The sequence below is a fragment of the Trichechus manatus genome, unplaced genomic scaffold, assembly GCF_000243295.1.
Source record: "Trichechus manatus latirostris isolate Lorelei unplaced genomic scaffold, TriManLat1.0 scaffold00071, whole genome shotgun sequence".
Lineage (NCBI taxonomy): Eukaryota > Metazoa > Chordata > Mammalia > Sirenia > Trichechidae > Trichechus > Trichechus manatus.
This window is the reverse complement of record NW_004444007.1, coordinates 4,121,616-4,142,187: the sequence shown is the minus strand read 5'-3', so window position 1 is coordinate 4,142,187 and position 20,572 is coordinate 4,121,616. Positions and strand designations below refer to the sequence as shown.

At 36.2% G+C, this 20,572-nt stretch overlaps 1 protein-coding gene across 1 annotated transcript in view; it reads left to right on the top strand.

Annotated features, from left to right (window-relative positions):
• The window catches only part of SLC9B1 (solute carrier family 9 member B1), a 72,293-nt gene that overhangs the window by 8,886 nt on the left and 42,835 nt on the right, over positions 1-20,572 (top strand). The window contains exons 2-4 of the mRNA XM_023734707.1: positions 626-815; positions 1,900-2,042; positions 3,152-3,279. Of these exons, the coding sequence (XP_023590475.1) occupies positions 626-815; positions 1,900-2,042; positions 3,152-3,279 (461 nt within the window). The remainder of the gene's footprint in view (positions 1-625; positions 816-1,899; positions 2,043-3,151; positions 3,280-20,572) is intronic.

Genomic DNA, 20,572 nt, shown 5'->3' with positions numbered 1-20,572 from the left:
TTTTTTTTTTTGTACCTTAGATGAAGGTTTACAGAACAAATAGTTTTTCATTAAACAGTTAGTACACATATTGCCCTATGACAATGGTTAACAACCCCACGACATGTCAACACAGTCCCTTCTCAACATTGGGTTCCCTATCACCAGCTTTCTGTCCCCTCCTGCCTTCTAGTCCTTGTCCCTGGACTGCTGTGCCTCATTAGTCTTGTTTTATTTTATGGGGCACCAAAGCATTTTTAAAATGTCATCTATTATGAGGAATGTTTTGCACTTTAAATGATTCACATAGAGTTTAAAAAAATTTTTTTAAAGAAAAATACTTTGTTTAAAACTTGTCTGATACATTGACAGGTATTTTGCAATATATGTTAAATAGATACCCCTGCAACCGTACTAGCAAATTATACACTATGTATCATTATATAGGGCTGACTATTAATATGATATGTGGTAAATAGAATTCTTCCTTTGTGTGTGTATGTCTATGTAGATATAAGGAGCACTGGTGGTGCAGTGGTTAAGAGCTCAGCTGCTAACCAAAAGGTCAGCAGTTTGAATCCACTAGCTGCCCCTTGGAAACCCTATGGAGCAGTTCTACTCTGTCCTATAGGGTTGCTATGTATAGACTTTTTCTTTTTTTTCAGGAGCTATCCTTATTATGTTTTGGTGTGTAATCTGGTCATTCTCAGGCTCTGAAGTTCTTCCTGGTGGAAGTTTATTTGGACTTTTAATTATTTTTTATTGTGCTATTCTTGGGGGAAAACTTTTGGAAGTCATTAAAATACCTTCAGTGCCTCAACTTCCACCACTTCTTGGTAAGTGTGTAATTACCTCTCCTCTCTTTATTATTGACTATATGTAAATTATAAACATTTTCTAGTAGGACTATATATAATTTAGAAGTATTTCAAGGTAATGTGATCTATATAGCTCCTTTATCTATATATTTACTACTACATATGTATGTATTTAGTGCCTTTATATCTTCCATACACACATGCACCTGTGTGCACACAGATTTCTTTTCCAAAATATATAGTTTAAATAATTTTAATATCCTCATAGTATGATTCTTGTTTTTTGGTTTAATAGAACATTTTTAGCTTAATTTTAAATGTATTATAGAAAAATAAAAATTTGGAAAAGACTGAATTTTTCTGTAGAGAACCTAACTCAAATAGAATTACAAGATTCAAATGTTATAGTGACTAGGACAACAGAAGTTTCTATGGTTTTTGAGTAAGCTTTTTGGCCATCTCCACTATATATTTTCATGTATTATTATCTACATAACAATATTACACCCTATTTCTCCATTTACTATTCATCTATAACTCCCTAGCTGAAGAGGTAAATTAGTGGAAGAACTTATATCACAGGTGTCTTATCTCTTCTAAGTATTCAATACATCCAAGTATTCAGTACACTGTCAGTAGAGATGCCCAGACAATCTCTCCATCTTTTCCCTAACACCCTTTCTATGTCCATAACACTCTTGTGGCACTTCCTAAATTGCCATTGAATTTTTTTCTTCCTCTCCAAAACTTCCACCTTTGCCATAGCTTAGGCTGTTTCCAACTCGTGCATATACTATGGCAGAGCCTTCTAACTCTGTTCAGTTTTTTCCCTGCCTAATTCACCAAGGCCATCACATTTAAAATGCATAATTCTTTACATCACTTCCTTTAAAATCTTTCCATGGTACCCTATTGTGCCAAAGGAGCAAAAAAAAAAAAAGCTGGCCTCTCCAGCTCATTCTGTCCACTCCCATCTATGTAACCTGCCCTTCACCAAAGTAATAAGAGAGATCGTGAGTTTGAAGAGGGACATCATACATTTCTGTTTTCTCTCTTGAAAAAATGAACTGAATCAAATGTGGTTTATTTTCTTTGTTTTAAGGAATGTTACTGGCTGGTTTTATACTCAGGAATATTCCATTCTTGAGTCAGTACATCTACATTAGTAGCACCTGGTCTTCAAATTTAAGAAACACTGCCCTTACCATTATCCTAATACGAGCTGGGCTTGGACTCGATCCAGAGGTAGATTTTCAATTATAACCTGAGTAAAGTTATTTTAAATATTAGAGTCTGACAGAAAAGAAAAAGCAGAATTTTTGTTATATTTGTTCCAAATGAATTCTGTAAGCAAAACTAAAATAAAAAAGAACGATTTTGCAGAAACATTGGCATCTTAATTTCTACTTCTAGTCACCAATATTGCTAACATGAAGAGAAATCACTGTAATATAGGTCTTCATTAGAGATCATCTTTAATTATTTGCTAAGAGATAAAGGGTACTTATGTAACCCCTGTATTATTTGGGAGTTTGTGGCTCTTCTATGGAGAACTGTTTACCTTTCAGTTAGCAAAGAATAAGGTCACCCCATAAAAGATTTTTGCGTTTTTTTTTTAAGAATTTCAAAAATTGTTTTGCTTCATGAATTTTTATCCACAGAATTTTATTCCTGATTATTTTTACATTGTTATAAAAGCTAATCTTTTAAAATATTCTTTCCTTAAATTATTTCTGTCTAGGAACTGTAAGTCAATTAGCATTTTAAAAAGATGACTGTTTATGAACATAAGAGCTACCAAATAAATATGATAAAGGTAGAGGTTTAATGAAAATTTCTTAAGAGCATAAATAATTATGACCAATGATAATTTATTATGTTCTCCTGCAGAAATGTTTTATCAGTGAGAAATTTTTAAAGTTTTCTCTTTTCATTATGTATTGTTTTTAAAGTTATTTTCTTTTTTTGACATTTTGATATTTTCTATTTATGATTTAAGTTAATCAAACAGTTCATCTCTAAAAGTTAACTGATGGAAATAAACTTATAGGATACTATCACTATCCTATTTACTAGGAAGATTAAAGGTAGAAATAATTATTTAGTCACAGATAAGTAGATCTTTTTTAATAATTAAAATACAACAATGTTTTCTAAACGTGAATTGTTTGTAATCCAATCTATGATGACATATAAAATGGGCTGTACTAGAGTTTCAAGTCCAATGGGACAATCTGGCCAATGAGATATTGTTTAGTAAAGGATTATTATTCAAAAAAGATTATATGTTTCAGTATATAATTTTCTTGTGTGTCATGTAAGTTTATCTAAATGTGACTATTTTTACATTTCAGGCTTTGAAGCATTTGAAAACAGTTTGTCTAAGATTGTCTATGGGTCCATGCCTTATAGAGACATGTTCAGCTGCTGTTTTTTCTCACTTGATTATGAAATTTCCCTGGAAATGGGCATTTCTATTAGGGTAACTTTTTTCTCATTTTATCCTATGAAAACATTCAGTTAAGGATGCTTAGTTTAAAATTATTGAAATGTTTAGAATATTGTGTAGACAAGCTCCTCATTAAAATCCTTTTCACAGTAGTGGTAAACCTGAGAAAAGAGTTGATCTAAAACAGAGCTTGTCCCCAATCTGCTGTATCTTGACAAACATGCATAGTCCCTTAATGTATCGTGCCAAGATAATTTGCTTAATCAATTTATTCCTTCTCTTCCATATTGTAATCAATCCTTATTTATTTTTTAATCACTCTAATGGCCCCTTACTCATATTCATATTTGTATGTATATATGTGTGTGTGTGAGAGTTTTATGTAGATATAGATAACATAAATCAAAACTCTCCTATTTTTTTAAAACAAATAAAAACTGTTTCCCTAGACCCAGTGTTCCATCTTTACTTGCCACCCCTTCCCTTAATGACTAAATTACTCAAAATAATAGTCTAAGTCACTGTCTCTAGATATTGAATTCCTTTTCATTCTTCAATCCATTAAACTTTAAGGTCAACTTATCCATCCTAGTGAAACTTATAGCAAAGATCACCCATCACATACTTATTGCCAAATCCAGTGGATTTTGGAAATTAATTTTTATTATAAAAGTATTACCCAAATGTATTTTCCTTTTGAAGTTCTCTTAGACCATGCATTCAAATCCTAACGCCCATACCCTTACCCAGAGTGACAACTCTTACGAGTTTTGTTACCATTTTATGTTATCTAGACCGTTAACAATAACAATCCAGACTTCTAAAATACATACATACATATATGTATATATATGAGTTTATAGAAAAAAAGTATCATTTTGTATATTTTTATATAAATCATATCAAATAATGTTTCACATGCAATTTTCTCTTTTCACTCAGTAGTATGTTTGAGATCTATCCATGTTTAAACATGTAGTTTGTTCCTTTTAATTGTTATATAAAACCAAAAACTAAACTGTTACTATCTAACATAGTTTATAAAGAAAATGTTCTACATTCTGCTTTGGTGAGTAGTGTCTGGGGTCTTAAAAGCTTGTGAACAGCCATCTGAGATATTCTACCGGTTTCACCCAGTCTGGAGCAAGGGAGAATGAAGAAAACCAAAGACACAAGGGAAAGGTTAGTCCAAAGAACTAGTGGACCACAACTACCATAGCCTCTGCCAGAGTGAGTCCAGCACAGCTAGATGGTGCCCGGTTACCACCACTGACTGCCCTGACAGGGTTCACAATAGAGGGTCCCAGACAGAGCTGGAGAAAATTGTAGAACAAAATTCTAACTCACAAAACAAAGAAAAAAAAAACCAGACTTGTTGGTCTGACAGAGACTGGGAAAACATTGAGAGTATGGCCACTAGACACCCTTATAGTATCAGTAATGAAATCACTTCTGAGGTTCACCCTTCAGTCAAAGATTAGACAGGCCTATAAAACAAAACGAGACTAAAGGGGCACACCCACCCAGGGGCAAGGACGAGAAGGTAGGAGGAGATAGGAAAGCTAGTAATGAGGAAACTATGGTCAAGAAGGGGAGAGTGCTGACACATCGCGGGGTTGGCAACCAATGTCACAAAACAATATGTGTATGAATTGTTTAATGAGACACTTGTTTGCTCTGTAAACCTTCATCTAAAGTACAAAAAAAAAAAAATCCAATGCTATCAAGTTGATTCCAACTCATGGCAACCCATGTGTTACAGAGTAGAAGTGCTCCATAGGCTTTTCTTGGCTATAATCTCAATGGAAGCAGATTGCCAGGCCTTTCTTCTGCAGTACTGCTGGGTGGCTTCTAACTGCAACCATTCGGTTAGTAGCCAAGAGCAAACCGAAACCCTGTGGAGCGGTTCTACTCTGTAACGTATGGGATCATTTAGTTACGTTGAATATAGAATTCTGGAGTGATGGGATTTTTTTCTCTTATTACTTTAATAATGTTTTTCATTGTCTTCTAGTTAGCACGTTTTCTGTCAAGAAGGCACTGTGGTTATTATCTTTATTCCTCTGTACGCAATATGTTTTTATTTTCTTGTGGCCTTTAAGATTCTCTCTTTTTTTTTCCTTAAGTATACATATATTTATTGTGCTTTATGTAAAGGTTTACAGAGCAGATTAGTTTCTCATTAAACAATTAATACACATATTGTTTTGTGACACTGATTGCCAACCCTGCGACATGTCAACACTTTCCCTTCTCAACCTCAGGTTCCCCATTTCCATTCATCCAGCTTTCCAGTCTCCTCCTGCCTTCTCGTCCTTGCCCCTGGGCAGTTTGCCCATTTAATCTCAAATACATGGTTGAACTAAGTGTGTTATTGTTTGTTTTATAGGCCTATCTAATCTGTGGCTGAAGGGTGAACCTCAGGAGTGACTTCAGTACTGGGTTAAAAGGGTGTCCAGGGGCCATACTCTCGGGGTTTCTCCAGTCTCTATCAGACCAGTAAGTCTGGTCTTTTTTTTTCAGATTGGCTTTTGTTCTAGATTTTTCTCCTGCTCTGTCCAGGACCCCCTCTATTGTGATCCCCGTCAGAGCAGTCGGTGGTGGTTGCTGGGCACCATCTAGTTGTACTGAACTCAGTCTGGTGGAAGCAGTGGTAGTTGTGGTCCATAGTCCTTTGGACTAATCTTTGCCTTCTATCTTTGATTTTCTTCATTTTCCCTTGCTCCAGACAGGGTGGGACCAGTAGATGTATCTTAGATGGCAGATGCTACTTACCATAGTAGAATGTAAAACATTTTCTTTATAAACTATATTATGCCAATTGAGCTAGAGGTCGCCTGAGACAATGGTCCCCAGCCCTCAGCCCAGTAACTCACTCCCTCAGGATGTTTTGATGGGTCTATGAAGGTTCTATGACTATGCCTTGGTCAAGGTGTGCTGACTTCCCCAGTATTGTGTACTGTCTTAACCCTTCACCAAAGTTACCACTTATCTATTGTCTATTTAGTGTTTTTCCCTCCCCACACCTCCCCTCCCTCATAACTATCAAAGATTGTTTCTTTCTGTGTGTAAACCTTTTCATGAGTTTTTATAACAGTAGTTTCATACAGTATTTGTCCTTTTGTGATTGACTTATTTCACTCAGCATGATGCCCTCCAGATTCATCCATGTTTCACAGATTCATCATTCTTCTTTATTATTGCATAATATTCCATTGTGTGTATGTACCATAGTTTGTTTATCCATTTATCTGTTGATGGACACTTAGGTTGTTTCCATCTTTTTGTTATTGTGAATAATGCTGTATTGAACATGGGTGTGCATAAGTCTATTCACGTGACAGCTCTCATTTCTCTAGGATGTATTCTTAGGAGTGGGATTGCTGGATTATGTGGTATTTCTATTTCTAGCTTTTTAAGGAAGCACCATATCATTTTCCAAAACAGTTGTACCATTTTGCATTCCCACCAGCAGTGCATAAGAGTTCAGTCTCCCCACAGCCTCTCCAACATTTATTATTTTCTGTTTTTTGGATTCGTGCCGGTAATGTCGGGGCGAGATGGTATCTCATTGTAGTTTTGATTTGCATTTCTCTAATGACTAGTGATTGCGAGCATTTCCTCATGTGTCTGTTAGCTACCTGGAATGTCTTCTTTGGTGAAATGCCTGTTCATATCCTTTCCCCCATTTTTTAATTGGATTATTTGTCATTTTGTTGTAGAGGTGTTGAATTTTCCTATAGATTTTAGAGATTAGACCTTTTTGGATATGTTATAGCCAGAAATTTTTTCTTAGTCTGTCAGTTCTCTTTTTACTCTTTTGGTGAAGTCTTTTGCTAAGCATAAGCGTTTAATTTTTTAGAAGATCCCAGTTTATGGTGTTTATGTATTGTTAGCTTATCTTCTGGTATTTGTGTATTGTTAATTATGGTTTGTATCCTATTTATGTCATGTATTAAGGCCTCTAGCGCTGACCCTATTTTTTCTTCCATGATCTTTATAGTTTTTGGTTTCATATTTAGGTCTTTGATCCATTTGGAATTAGTTTTTGTGTATGGTGTGAGGTATGGGTCCTGTTTCATTTTTTTACAGATGAACATCCAGTTTTGCCAGCATCATTTGTTAAAAAGACTGTCTTTTCCCCATTTAACGGATTTTGGGCCTTTGTCAAAGATCAGGTGACCGTAGGCAGATGCATTTACATCTCGGTTCTCAACTCTGTTCCATTGGTCAATGTGTCTATCATTGTACCAGTACCAGATTGTATTGACTACCATAGCTGTATAGTAGTTTCTGAGATCAGATAGTGCAAGACCTCCTACTTTGTTCTACTTCTTCAATAATGCTTTACTTATCCAGGGCCTCTTTTCTTTACATATAAAGTAAATGATTTGTTTTTCCATCTCGTTAAAGAATGCTGTTAGTATTTGGATGGGGAATGCATTGTATTTATAGATTGCTTTGGGTAGAATTGACATTTTCACAATGCTGAGTGTACCTATCCATAAGCATGGTACTTTTCTCCATTTATCTAAGTCTCTTTGGGTTTCTTACAGTAGTGTTTTGTAGTTTTCTTCATATAGGATTTTAGGTCCCTGGTTAGATTTATTCCTAAGTATTTTATCTTTTTCAGGGCTATTATACATGGTATCTCTTTCCTGATTTGCTTTGCATAGTTCTCTTTATTGGTGTATAGGAGTCCAACTGATTTTTTTTAAATGTGATCTCGTATCCTGCTACTCCGCTGAATCTTTCTGTTAGTTCCAATAGTTTTCTTGTGGAGTCCTTCATATTCTCTGTGTATAATATCATATCATCCATGAAAGGGTTAGTTTTACTTCTTCCCTGACAATTTACATGCCCTTTATTTCTTTTTCTTGCCTTATTGCTCTAGCTAGACTTCCAGCACAATGTTAAATAGGAGTAGTGATAAGGCATCTTTGTCTTGTTCCCATTCTCAGGGGGAATGTATTCAGCCTCTCTGCGTTGAGAATGATGTTGGCTGTTGTATAAAACAAGAAGAAAAAACCTGTTGCTGTTGAGTCGATTCCAACTCATAGCAACCCTCTAGGACAGATTAGAACTGCCCCATAGGGTTTCCAAGGAGCAGCTAAGTGATTTGAACTGCTGACCTTTTGGTTAACAGCCAAACGCTTAACCAGTGTGCCACCAGGGCCTCTCTGGTTTTGTATAGATGCCCTTTATTATGTTGAGGAATTTCCCTTCTATTCCTATTTTATTGAGAATTTTTGTCAGGAATGGATGTTGGACTTTATCAAATGCCTTTTCTGCATCAGTTGAGATGATCATGTGATTCTTTTCTTTTGTTTTATTTATGAGGTGAATTTCATTGATGATTTTCTAATGTTGAACCATCTTTGCATACCTAGTATGAATCCCACTTGGTCATGGTGTATTGTTTTTTTGATATGATGCTGAATTCTCTTGGCTAGAATTTTGTTGAGAACTTTTGCATCTATATTCATGAGAGATATTGGTCTGTAATTTTCTTTTTTAGTGGTGTCTTTGTCTGGTTTTGGTATCAGGGTTATGCTGGTTTCATAGAATGAAATTGGAAGTATCCCTTCCTTTTCTATGTTCTGAAATAGTTTGCATAGTAATGGTGTAAGCTCTTCTCTGAATGTTTGGTAGAATTCTCCAGTGAAGCCATCTGGGCCAGGGCTTTTTTTTGTTGTTGGGAGTTTTTTTAAATTACCTTTTCAGTCTCTTGTCTTGTTTTGGGTCTGTTCAGATTTTCTACCTCAGTTTGTGTTACTTTAGGTAGGTAGTGTGTTTCTGGAAATTTGTCCATTTTCTCTAGGCTTTCAAATTTGTTGGAGTACAGTTTTTCATAGTACTCTGTTATGATCTTTTCTATTTCAGTTGGGTCTGTTGTAATGTCCCCTATTTCATTTCTTATTTGGATTATTTGCTTCCTTTCCTGTTTTTCTTTTGTCAGTTTGGCCAATGGCTTGTCAATTTCGTTGATCCTTTCAAAGAACCAACGTTCGATTTTGTTGATTCTTTCTATTGTTTTTCTGTTCTCTATTTCATTTATTTCTGCTCTGATCTTTATTATTTCCTTTCTTCTAGTGGCTGTGGGCTTATTTTCCTGTTCTACTCTATTTGTTCAAGTTGTAAAGCTAACATTTTTATTTTATCCCTTTCTTTTTTCATGTGCGTATCTACTGTTTTATTTTGACCTCTGGGCACTACCTTTGCTGTGTCCCAAAGGTTTTGGGGCATCCAGAGGTCCACACAAATGCCACTCGGGGGCACAGTGCTCCACAGGTGGTGCAGAGAGGCAGGAGGGAAGAGAGAGGATAAGATGTGTGAAGCTAGGTAGGAGAGAGAAAGAAGAGAGAGCAACAAAAGCAAAAAAAAAAATGGCACACAGCAGGAGCTGACAGGTTGGGGCAGGGCAGACCCAGGGAGGCCATGTGCCTGTGGTGCTCTAGCTGAGTGGTGTGGCATGGCCCATTGAGAAGGGGCAGGGGCAGTGCATGGGCCTAGGTGGGTGGGATAAAGGAAAGGAAGGAAGGGAAGGAGAGAAGAAACAAAAAAAATATGGCTCTGAGGGAACTGGCTGTTGGGGGCAGGGCAGAACTAGGGTGGCAACGAGCTGGTGTCTTTCTCGCTGGGTGGCACAGCACTGCCTGAAAGGAAGGGGCAGAGGCAGCTCAGGGCCTAGATGGGAGGGAGAAGGAAAAGAGTGAAAGGGAAAGATAAAGCAAAATAAAAAATATGGTGCTGAGGCAGCTGGCATGTGGAGGCGGGTCAGACCCTGAGAGGCTGTGTGCTGGTAGCTCTCTAGCTGAGTGGTGTGACACAGCCTGTCGGGAAGGGATGGATGTGGTGCCCTGGGCTAGGTGGGCAGGAGAAACAAAAGGAAGGGAAAGAGAAGAAACAAAAAAAACAAAAATATGTCACTGAGGGAACAAGCTCTTGGGGGCAGGGCAGGCCCAGGGCGGCAGTGAGCCAATGTCTCTCCGGCCTAGCAACCATGGCCCATTGGAAAGCGGTGGAGGCAGTATACAGGGCAGAAGGGTGGGAGGTGGAAAAGTGTGTGTGTCTTGTTACCAGGTGCTGTCTCCTGTTGGGAACTTCCTGAAGATGCCTTCCCGTACTCCCTGTCCAGGGTCATTGGTGGCTGTGCTCCAAGATGGTGAATCCATGCCACATTAGCTGGAAGGGGACACCTCTCTGTAGCTCTCCTCGTTCTCTGTTCTCTGTCAGTTTCTTCTTCCATTCAGTGCTTGATCTAGTTTATTATCCCTTCATTTGATGCTTAGGGTCCAGGATTGACGTTTATATCTATTTTGCTTAGTTTTTTGTGTCTTTGCTGCAGAGGGACAGCATGGTGCTTCTGTCTATAGTGCCATGTAGGCTCTGCCTCTCTAAGATTATCTCTTTATTAATGCTTTTCAACAGTTTATGACGTGCCATATTCTGGTTTTCTTTGTGTTTATCCTGCTTGGGCTTTGTTGAGGTTCTTGTATCTGTGGTTTTATAGTTTTTCATCAAATTTGAAAATTTTTCAGTCATTATTTCTTAAATATTTTTCCCTCCTTCTCTTTTCTCTTCTTCTGGAGCTACAATTACCCATGTGTTAGAGTGCTTGATATTATTCCATAGGTCCCTGATATGTTATTTTTTTTTTTAATCAAAGTTACTCTCTGTGCTTCATTTTGGATATATTCTATTGCTATGTCTTCAAGGTCACTGGTTTTTTATTCTGCACTGTTTAACCATCTAGTAATCCTAGCCAGTGAAGTTTTCTATTCAGATACTGCTTTTTTTTTTTTTTTTAATTTCTGTAAGTTCTATTTGGCTCTTTATCACATTTTCCATTTATCTCCTCATTATGTTCATATTTTCCTTTAAATTCTGAAGTATATGGAATGTATTTATAACAATCGTTTTGACATATTCATTTGCCAGTTTCATCATCTCTGTCATTTCTGGGTCTGTTTGTATTCACTGATTTTTTTCTCTTGATTATCAGTTACATTATCCTGTCTCTTCATATGTCCAGTGATCATTGATTAGATGCTGGACATTTCAGATTTTACGTTGTCAAGTTCTGGATTTTGTCATTTTCCTTTAAAGAGTATGAGGTTTTGTCCCATAAAGAAGTTTTTAAGTTATTTGTGAATTATTTGATCCTTTCCAGACTTGTTTTAAATATCTTTTAGGAAAGATCTAGAGAATCCTTTACTGTAGGGCTAATTTAGCCCCCATCTAAATTGTGGCCCTTCTGAGTCTCCACTGAATCCCATGTGCTCAATGAGATCTCTCCATTCCAGCTGGTGGGAACTTGAAGATTACAAAACTTCCGTGAACTCTAGAAATTTTTCATTTTACTTCTCCCCAATAATTCTTTCTTCAGGAGTTACACTTGTCCAGCCTTGTGGGGTTTTACTCTATGCCTTCACTCACTGGTATTCAGCAATACACACAAGGGGCCCCTATGCAAATTTCAGGAAATCTCTCTTTTGTGTAATTCCCTCACTCAGCTAGGCTACCCTGAAAAATTCTAGCTGCTTAGGATTCTCCAGACTCTGTTCACTGTCACCTCAAATCAGCAAGATAACTGTGCACTGTTCGGTTTTTCCTCATCCCTGGGCCACAGTCTGGAAATTGCCTCCAAGCAGAAAGCCTGGGCAATGGCAGAGCTTACTTCATTGGTTTCCCGAACAGTCCCATGCTGTCTGTTACCCAGTGTCTGAAAATAGTTGTTTTTCCTATTTTTGTCTGGTTTTCTCCATGCTTTAAGCAGGAGAGTAATTCCATAATGTATTATTCCATCATTATAGTAAGCAGATGCACTACCTCTTATTTTTTTTAAGTTGATCTTATATATGACTACCTTGCTGAATGCTCATATTAGTGCTCATATCAGTTCTCATATGAACATTCCTGTCTGCAAATAATCTAACTTCTGTCCCTTTCTTTTCCATTATTTGTCCTGCTATCTCTATTATCTTATTGTATTGGCTAGAGTTTCCAGGTCAATGTTCAATATTAGTGGTGGAAAAAAAATCTTTTTAAATCTTTTAAGTAATTTTAATGAGAATGCTTCTAATATTTTACCATTAATATGATGTTTACTGTAGGATGGTGGGAGATGCGCTTTATTAGCTTAAGGAGTGTTTCCTCTATTTCTTGTTCACCAAGAGGTTCTTTTTAATAAAAACAAATTGTATGTATCTTATTTTTTCTTTGAATATGAGAATGTAATGAATTATATTGGCAGAGTTTCCCAACGTAGAACCATCTATGCGTTCACTTACTTGTTCTGCTCTTGTATTCTTTTAATAAGCTGATAGATTCAGTTTTCTCATACTTATTTAGGAATTTACCTCTGAGATCATAAATGAGATTTAATTGTAGTTTCTTTTCTTATTCTATCTTTGCTGTGTAATATCATATTATTTTGCTATCACTGCCTCAAACACCTTCATGTTAATATCATCTAGCACTTTAATGCAGGTTTAATAATGAATATCAGTTTTCTTTTCTTTGGTCTTAGGGTTCTTTCCCTCTTCTACTTCTTTTTTTTTTTTTTAGTAAAGACGAGTGTAAACATTACAGAAGTATTTGAATACCCTTAATTTGTATATCTCTTGCAGCAACTCTTGCATTTGTTTTTCGTCTTATTTGAGTACTTTCTCCAGAATCATTGTCAATGTGGATCTTTGTGTGACAAATCTTTTGAAGCCTTCTCTGCATGAGAATATTTTAATCAAGCCCTCATATTTGAATGACAGTTTGGCTGATTTTAAAATCTTATGTTCAAAGTTATTTTCCTTCAACATTTTAAAACTATTACTCTGCTTTTTTCCTTGCATCTACCCTTGCTAATGTCAATCTAATTCTTATTCTTTTGTATATAATCTTTCTTTCTGGAAGCTTTTAGAATTTTCCCTTCCTTTGACATTCTTAAATATTACTGTAAATTATTTAGATACGAGTTATTTCTTATATCTCCTATTTGACCTTTTCAATCCAAGGTCCTTTGTCTTTAATTAAGGGAAATTTATTTCCATTATTGCTTCAAGTATACCATCTTCTCCAATTTCATTTGTTTACCCTTCTAGAGTTCTTATAATCCAGACATTAGTACAACTACTGCTATCCTCATATCTCTTACCTTTTCTTTTACTTTTTTTTTTAACCGTTTCCTGCTTTCTTCTGGAAGAGTTCCTCAGTTTGCGCTTTCAACTTACCATTTCATTCCTCAGCAATATTTATTCTTTATTTACTAAATTATTGTGTTCTTTTTTTCAACTCTATTTCTACAGCGAACACTTAATGTGTTACTTTTTTATGTTTCCTTGTTCTTGTTTATTTTGCTGATATCTTTACTTATTTAGTTTGTATGTTTCTTATGCTTGTTTTAAATGCTCGATCCATCTCTTTTAATACCTTGACATTTGATGAAATTTGTCCATTTTGCTGTATATGTTTCACAGCTAGGTTATTGGGTCACAAAGATTCATGATCGTTATATCTTCCCAGTGAATTTTTTATCAATATTAAGTATCCTTTCTCATTTTAATATTTATCTGTCTTGACTTCTACTTTGTTAAATATTAACATTTCTCTCCCTGTTTTTAGAATGAATTTCTCTACCCTTAAATTTTTTAACTTTTTTATTGAAGTAAAATTCACATACAGAAAAGTACAAAGTAAATAAGTGTACAGCTCATTGAATTATAAAAAGTGAATACTCATGTAACTACCACCCAGATAAAAAAATAGAACATTTCCACTACCCCAGAAGTGCCTTCGTGTTCTCTCCTAATCACTTTTCCTCCCTTCTCCCCAGAGATAACCACTATCTTAACTTCTAATGCTGTAAGTTTACTTTTGCGTGTAGATATGAATAAAATCATACAGTGTGTATTCTTTTGTGTTTAACTTATTTCATTCAACATCATGTTTGAGATTCATCCAAACATAAGGTGTGTAAATGTAATTTATCAATTTTCTTTGTTGTATAGTATATCATTGTATGAATATACTACAATTTATTTATCTATTCTATTGTCAGTGGGAATTGGAATTGTTTCTAGTTGGGGCCTATTATTAATAATGCTCTTATAAACATTCTTGTACATAGCTCTTAGTACACATCTGCATAGTATATAACTAGGAGAAGAATTGCTGGTTCGTCAAGCCAAAACAACCAAACTCATTGCCATCGAGTCGATTCCAACTCATAGCGACTCTATAGGACAAAGTAGAACTGCCCCACAGGGTTTCCAAGGCTGTAAATCTTTATGGAAACAGACTGCCACATCTTTCTCCTGTGGAACAGCTGGTAGGTTCGATCTGCCAACTTTTTGGTTAGCAGCCGAGCGCATAGGCTAAGTATATGTGTAAATATACTAGATTATAGCAAATTATTTTTCACTGTTCCTAATTTACAATCTCACCAGTAGTGTTGAGAGTTTCTGTTAGTCCACATCCCTACCAACACCTGGAATCATCAGTCTTTTTAATGAACCTCTGATAGATACGTTGTGATATCTCACTGGGATTTTTATTTGCATTTTGCTTATTTTTAATGAAATTGAAAAGTGCCTGTTCAATGTTCTTTCCCATATTTCTAATGGGTTTTTGGCTTCTTATTGATTGGTTGGCATTCTTAAAATATTCTGGGTATTAGTCCTTCGTTAAATATGTTACAAAATATCTTCTCCCATTCTGCACCTTTCCTTTTCGTTCTCTTAATGGTAGATAATCTTAATTTTAATGTAGTCTAATTTATCATTTTCCCTTCATTATTAGTGCTGTTTGTGTCTATTTAAGAAAACATTCCTTATCCCTAAAGTCATTATTCCCTAATATTGTCTTCTAGAAACTTTACTGTTTTGCCTTTCACATTTAAATCCACAATTTACCATAAATTGATTTTTTGTGTATGGTGTGAGGTAGGGCCAACTTTTTTTTCTTCTTTTTTTTTTCCTTATGGATATCCAATTTTTCTTTCCTTATGGATACTCAGCACCATTAATTTAAAAGACTATTCTCTCCCTCACATCCCCAACTGCTCTGTAGTGCCACCTTTGTCACGAATAAAGTTTGCATATATGTATAGTTCTGTTTCTGGGCTCTCAATACTTACCCAGTGGTCTATTTGTCTATCTTCTATCTTAATTACTGTAGCTTAATAAGAAGTCTTGTAGAATATGATCTTCTTCAAAAGTATCCTGGCTATTGATGGTGTTGTTGCTGTGTGCCACTGAGTCGTTTCCGACTCATGGAGACCCCATGTGACGGAGTGGAACTACCCCATAGAGTTTTCTTGGCTGTAATCTTAATAGAAACAGTTTGCCAGGTCTTTCTCCCTGTTAACCCTTTATATTTCCATATAAACTTAGAATCAGTTTGCCAAATTCCACCAAAAAATTAATATTTTGATTGAGATTATATTGAATCTATAGATTAATTGGGGAGAAATTGATATCTTTACAATATTGAATCATTTAATCCATGATCATCATATGTCCCTCCTTTTATTTAGGTATTCTATAATTTTTGGTAATAAAAGTTTATATTTTTTATTAAGAGGTCCTACATATATTTAATTAGATTTATTCCTAATTATATGATGGTGTTGTAAGTAGCACCTTTATTTTTTTTATTATTATTATTGCTGCTCTTTAAAAATATGATTTATTTATTTTCTATATTGCATTTGTTTCCAGAAGCCTTGCTATACTCACTTATTAACTCCAATTATTTATCTGTAGTTTGCTTTGGATTTTCTACATATATAATCAGGTCATCTACGTATAATGACAGCTTTACTTCTTTCTTTACAGTATTTATTCCACTTATTTATTTTTCTTTCCTTATAGAACTGGTTAGGACCTTCAATACAGTCATGCATCGCTTAACGTCCACGATATGTTCTGTGAAATAGGACATATGATTTGGACATTGTGTGACTGCTGTATTATTTTTCTTGTGTCAACTTTGAGATAGCAGAAGTGTTCCTTACAAAGGGACAGGGAGGGCCTGGAGTTCTGCTCACTGCTGTCCAGGCCCTGGTTAGTGGCTGCGTCCCAGGGAAACAAGGATGTGTCAGGGGACATGCACTGAACTAGCAAAGCCTGGGGACTGGGCCTTTAGGTGAGGCCCTGAGGCACTCAGGAAGGACAACCAGACAGCCCTGAAGGTCCAGTTCGCTGAGGATGAGGTCTTGGGGTGCTAGTCATGCCCAGGGTAGGTCCCCCAAGCAAGAGCTGGTTCGAGGTGCAAAGGTAGCACCTCCCTCCTGGCTACATCTGTTTACATCCACTACGTCCCATTCTCCAATTTCTTAATTTACGGGACCATGGATATATATGCGGTGTGATGTTGCCTGAACAGATGTTATGCAGCTCATGATTGTATAATATTGACTAAAAGTGATGATAGCAAGCATGTTTGTCTTAATCTTATGTTTGTCATAAATTATTATAGCTATTTTTTATGAGATTAAGAAAGTTCCACTCTATTCTTAGTTTGCTAAAATTTTTTTATCATAAATGGAAATAGAATTTTATCAAATAATTATTTTGCTTTTATTGAGAGGATCATAAGAATTTTCTCCATTATTCTATTATTGTGGTGAATTACACTGATTAATTTTTAACTGTAAACTAATTTTATTCCTGGAATGAACCCAATTTGATCTTTGTCCTTGTAATTTTTAACTTTCCTGTATGATTTTGATTTAGATGTGTATCTTACTGACAACACATAGGTAGATTTTTTTTTTAATCCAGTCAGAGAGATTGTCTTAAACAGAGAATTTAACCCATTCATTATATGTCAATTTGGACTTAGCTCCTGTTTTTATTTAATACTTTTAATATTATACATTCTTGTGAATTTCATTATTATTCACTTTTTCTGCCTTTTGTTAGATTAATAACATTTTTTGTTCCACTTTTGTTTATTCCTTTAATGTTTAGAAACTGGAAACTCATTCACTTAGTGATTATAATTTTGGAAAACACATACTTAAATTTATAGTATATTTTCACTTTCTTCCACTCCCTCACATATTCCCCCACCAGTTGATATAATCTGGAATTTTAGTCCAAGATCATTTTTGTTTTCTTTATAATTAGTACTTCTACAGATTTAGCAACAAGTTTTGCTGCTCATAATTATTTTTTGTAATGATAATCATAGTAATTATTATAGTAGCAAACATTTATATAGTGTTGCCATGTGCCAAACACTTTATCAAATACTTGATAATTAATTTATTTAATCCTAACAACAACCCTGTGAAGTAGATATTTGAATTATCCCCATTTTTGCATTTTGTTGTGATTGAATTATGTCCCCCAAAATATGTGTTGGAATCCTAATCCTTATACCTGTGGATGTATGTAATTCTGTTTAGAAATAGAGTTTTCTTTATTATGTTATAATGAAGTCATATCAATGTACGGAATGTCCCAAACCTAATTGTTTTTGAGTTATAAAAAGAGCAGATTAGACACAGAGGCAAGCATACACAGGGGAGGGCAGATACCATATGAGGATTCTCTATAAGCCAAGGAACCAAGGAATGCTAGACTACTGGCAAGGAAAGAATCAACATATCCAAAACCCTGATTTGGACTTTTAGCCTCTAGATCTGTGAGAAAATAAATTTACATTTTTTAAAGCTACTACTTACAGTATTTGTGTTAGAGCAGCACTAGGAAACTAAGACAGAGTTTGGTACCAGAGAGTGGGGTACTGCTCTAACAAATACATAAATCATGGAAGGGGCTTTGGAATTGGGTAATGAGTAGAAGCTGGTGGAATTTTGATGTGTTTGATAGTAAGGCCCTAGATTGCCTTGAAGAGACTATTGGTAGAATTAGGACATTAAAGCAATTCTGATGAAGACTCAGGAAGAATTGAGAGCTATGGGGAAAGCTTGTATCACCATAAACAGAATGTTGCTAGAAATGTGGACATTAAATGTGCTTCTGGTCAGGCTTTTAAAGGAAATGAACATGTTATTGGACACTGGAAGAAGGGTAATCCTTTTTATAAGGTGGCAAAGAAACTTTGTGAATTAAGTTAGAATGTTTTGTGGAAGGTAGAACTTGTAAGTGAAGAACTTGGATATTTGGCTGAGGAGATTTCTAAGAGAAATCTTGGGTCAGCTTGGTTTCTCCTTACCACTTATAGTAAAATTCAGGAGGAAAGAGATAAACTTAAAAATGAACTGTGCGAAATGAAACCAGAACTTAAAGATTTGGAAAATTCTGTTGTACAAACCTAAGAAAGCATGTCCTGGAACTTTCATCAAGGGCATGGCTACACAATCTTTTGCTAAAGAAATTATGCCTGTAACATCCTGTCGGCTCAGGATGAAATTAAGGAAAGATGTCTACTTCCTAGAATTCTGTAGGCAGGAAACAGGTTAGTGGAGCTACTTCGCTGTGAACATCTGTTGTCCTCCAGGAAGAGGAAGGCACCACTCAGGGAGAAGTTCAGAGATAAACAGGACTGTCAGAAGGAGCACCAGCTAGGGGTTGGGGACAGAACTGCCTGAGTTTTAAAGGACGGAACACCCACCTTCTAGGTTTCAAAAGGTGGAGCCACAGCTTCTTCAGTTTCAAAGAGTCTAGTTGACACTACCTTGGTTCTGGACGGTAGGGCTGCCATTCAAATGGGCTAAGGGAACAGGGCAACCATCCAAACTTGAAGGGACCAGGCTGGTATATCAGGGGGCCAGGAGACTGGAGCCACCCAGGGCTGAGGGGCTAGGATTACCATTCAAGTGGACCAGGAAAATGGGACCACCCAAAGCCAGGGGAGCAGGGATGCCATCCAGGTGGGCCTGGAAGGCAGGACTGATGCACAGGCAGAGGGGCATCTGCTCAGAATCCAGAGAGCATGACCAGTGCCCAGAGTCTGAAGGGCAGAACCATTGCACAGATAGATATGCATGGAAAACAGAAAATTATTTTCAAGCCATGAGAGTTAACGAAATTTGCTCTGCTGGGTTTTGGATTTACTTGGACCCATCACTGCTTCTTTCCCTCTAATTTCTCCAATTTGGAATGGAAATGTCTCCCCAGGGTCTGTTCCACCATTGTACTTTGAAGGCAGATAATTTTATTCTAGGTTTCAAAGTCCACTGTTGGAAAGAAATTTTGCCTTAGCATGGAACACACATAGACTTTCACCCACATTTGATTTAGATGATTCAGAAGATGAGATTTTGAACTTAGAGTTGATGGTGAAATGGGCTAAGAGTTTTGAGGATGCTGTGGCTGGGTGAATGTGTTTTCCACATGACTGGGACATGAATTTTGGAAGGCCAATAGGTGAAATGCTATGGATTGAATTATGTCTCCCCAAAATGTGAGGTGGAATCTTAATCCCTATACCTGTGGATGTATATAATCCTGTTTGAAAATGTTATGTTAATGAGACCATATCAGCATAGAGTGTGTCCTAAACCTAATCACTTCTGAGTTGTAATAAGAGTAGATTAGACACAGAGGTAAGCACACACAGGAGAAGACAGATGCCATGTGAGGATCATCTATAAGCCAAGGAACCAAGGAATGCCCAGGGCTACCGACAAAGAAGGAATTGACACAGCCAAGACCCTGATTTGGACTTTTAACCTTCAGAACTGTGGGGAAATAAATTTCTGTTCTTTAAAGCCACCTATTGTGGTATTTGTGTTATAACAGCAATAGGAAACTAAAAGACATATAAACTGAGGCAAAAAGATATTACATGCTTTTGAATCAGTTTTGTGTATGGTGTGAAGCATGGATCCTGATTCATCCTTCTGCATGTGAAAATCCAGTTTTCCCAGCACCCTATATTGAAGAGACTCTTCCCCATTGAGTGGACTTAGCAACCTTGTCCAAAATCAGTTGACCATAAATATATGGATTTATTTCTGGACTTTCAATTCTATTCCATTGGTCTATGTCTGTTATTATACGAGTACCAGACTGTTTTGATTAGTGTAGCTATATCGTAGATTTTGAAATCAGGAAGTATGAGTCCTCCTACTTTGTTCTTCTTCAAAATTACTTCGACTGTTCACCAAAGAGGATTTTCAAATGGCCAACAGACATATGAAAATATGCTCAACATCAGTAACCATCAGAGAAATGAAAATCAACTTTCTGGCAAAATGGCGCTCTGGGCAGAAGCACCACGCCATCCCTCCACAGCAAAGATCTGAAAAACTAAGCCGAACAGAGACTACAACAATCCTGAAACCCTAAAACATCAAATGAAGAGATAAAGAACTCAGCCAAGCACCAAATGGAGTGAGAAAACTGACAGAGAA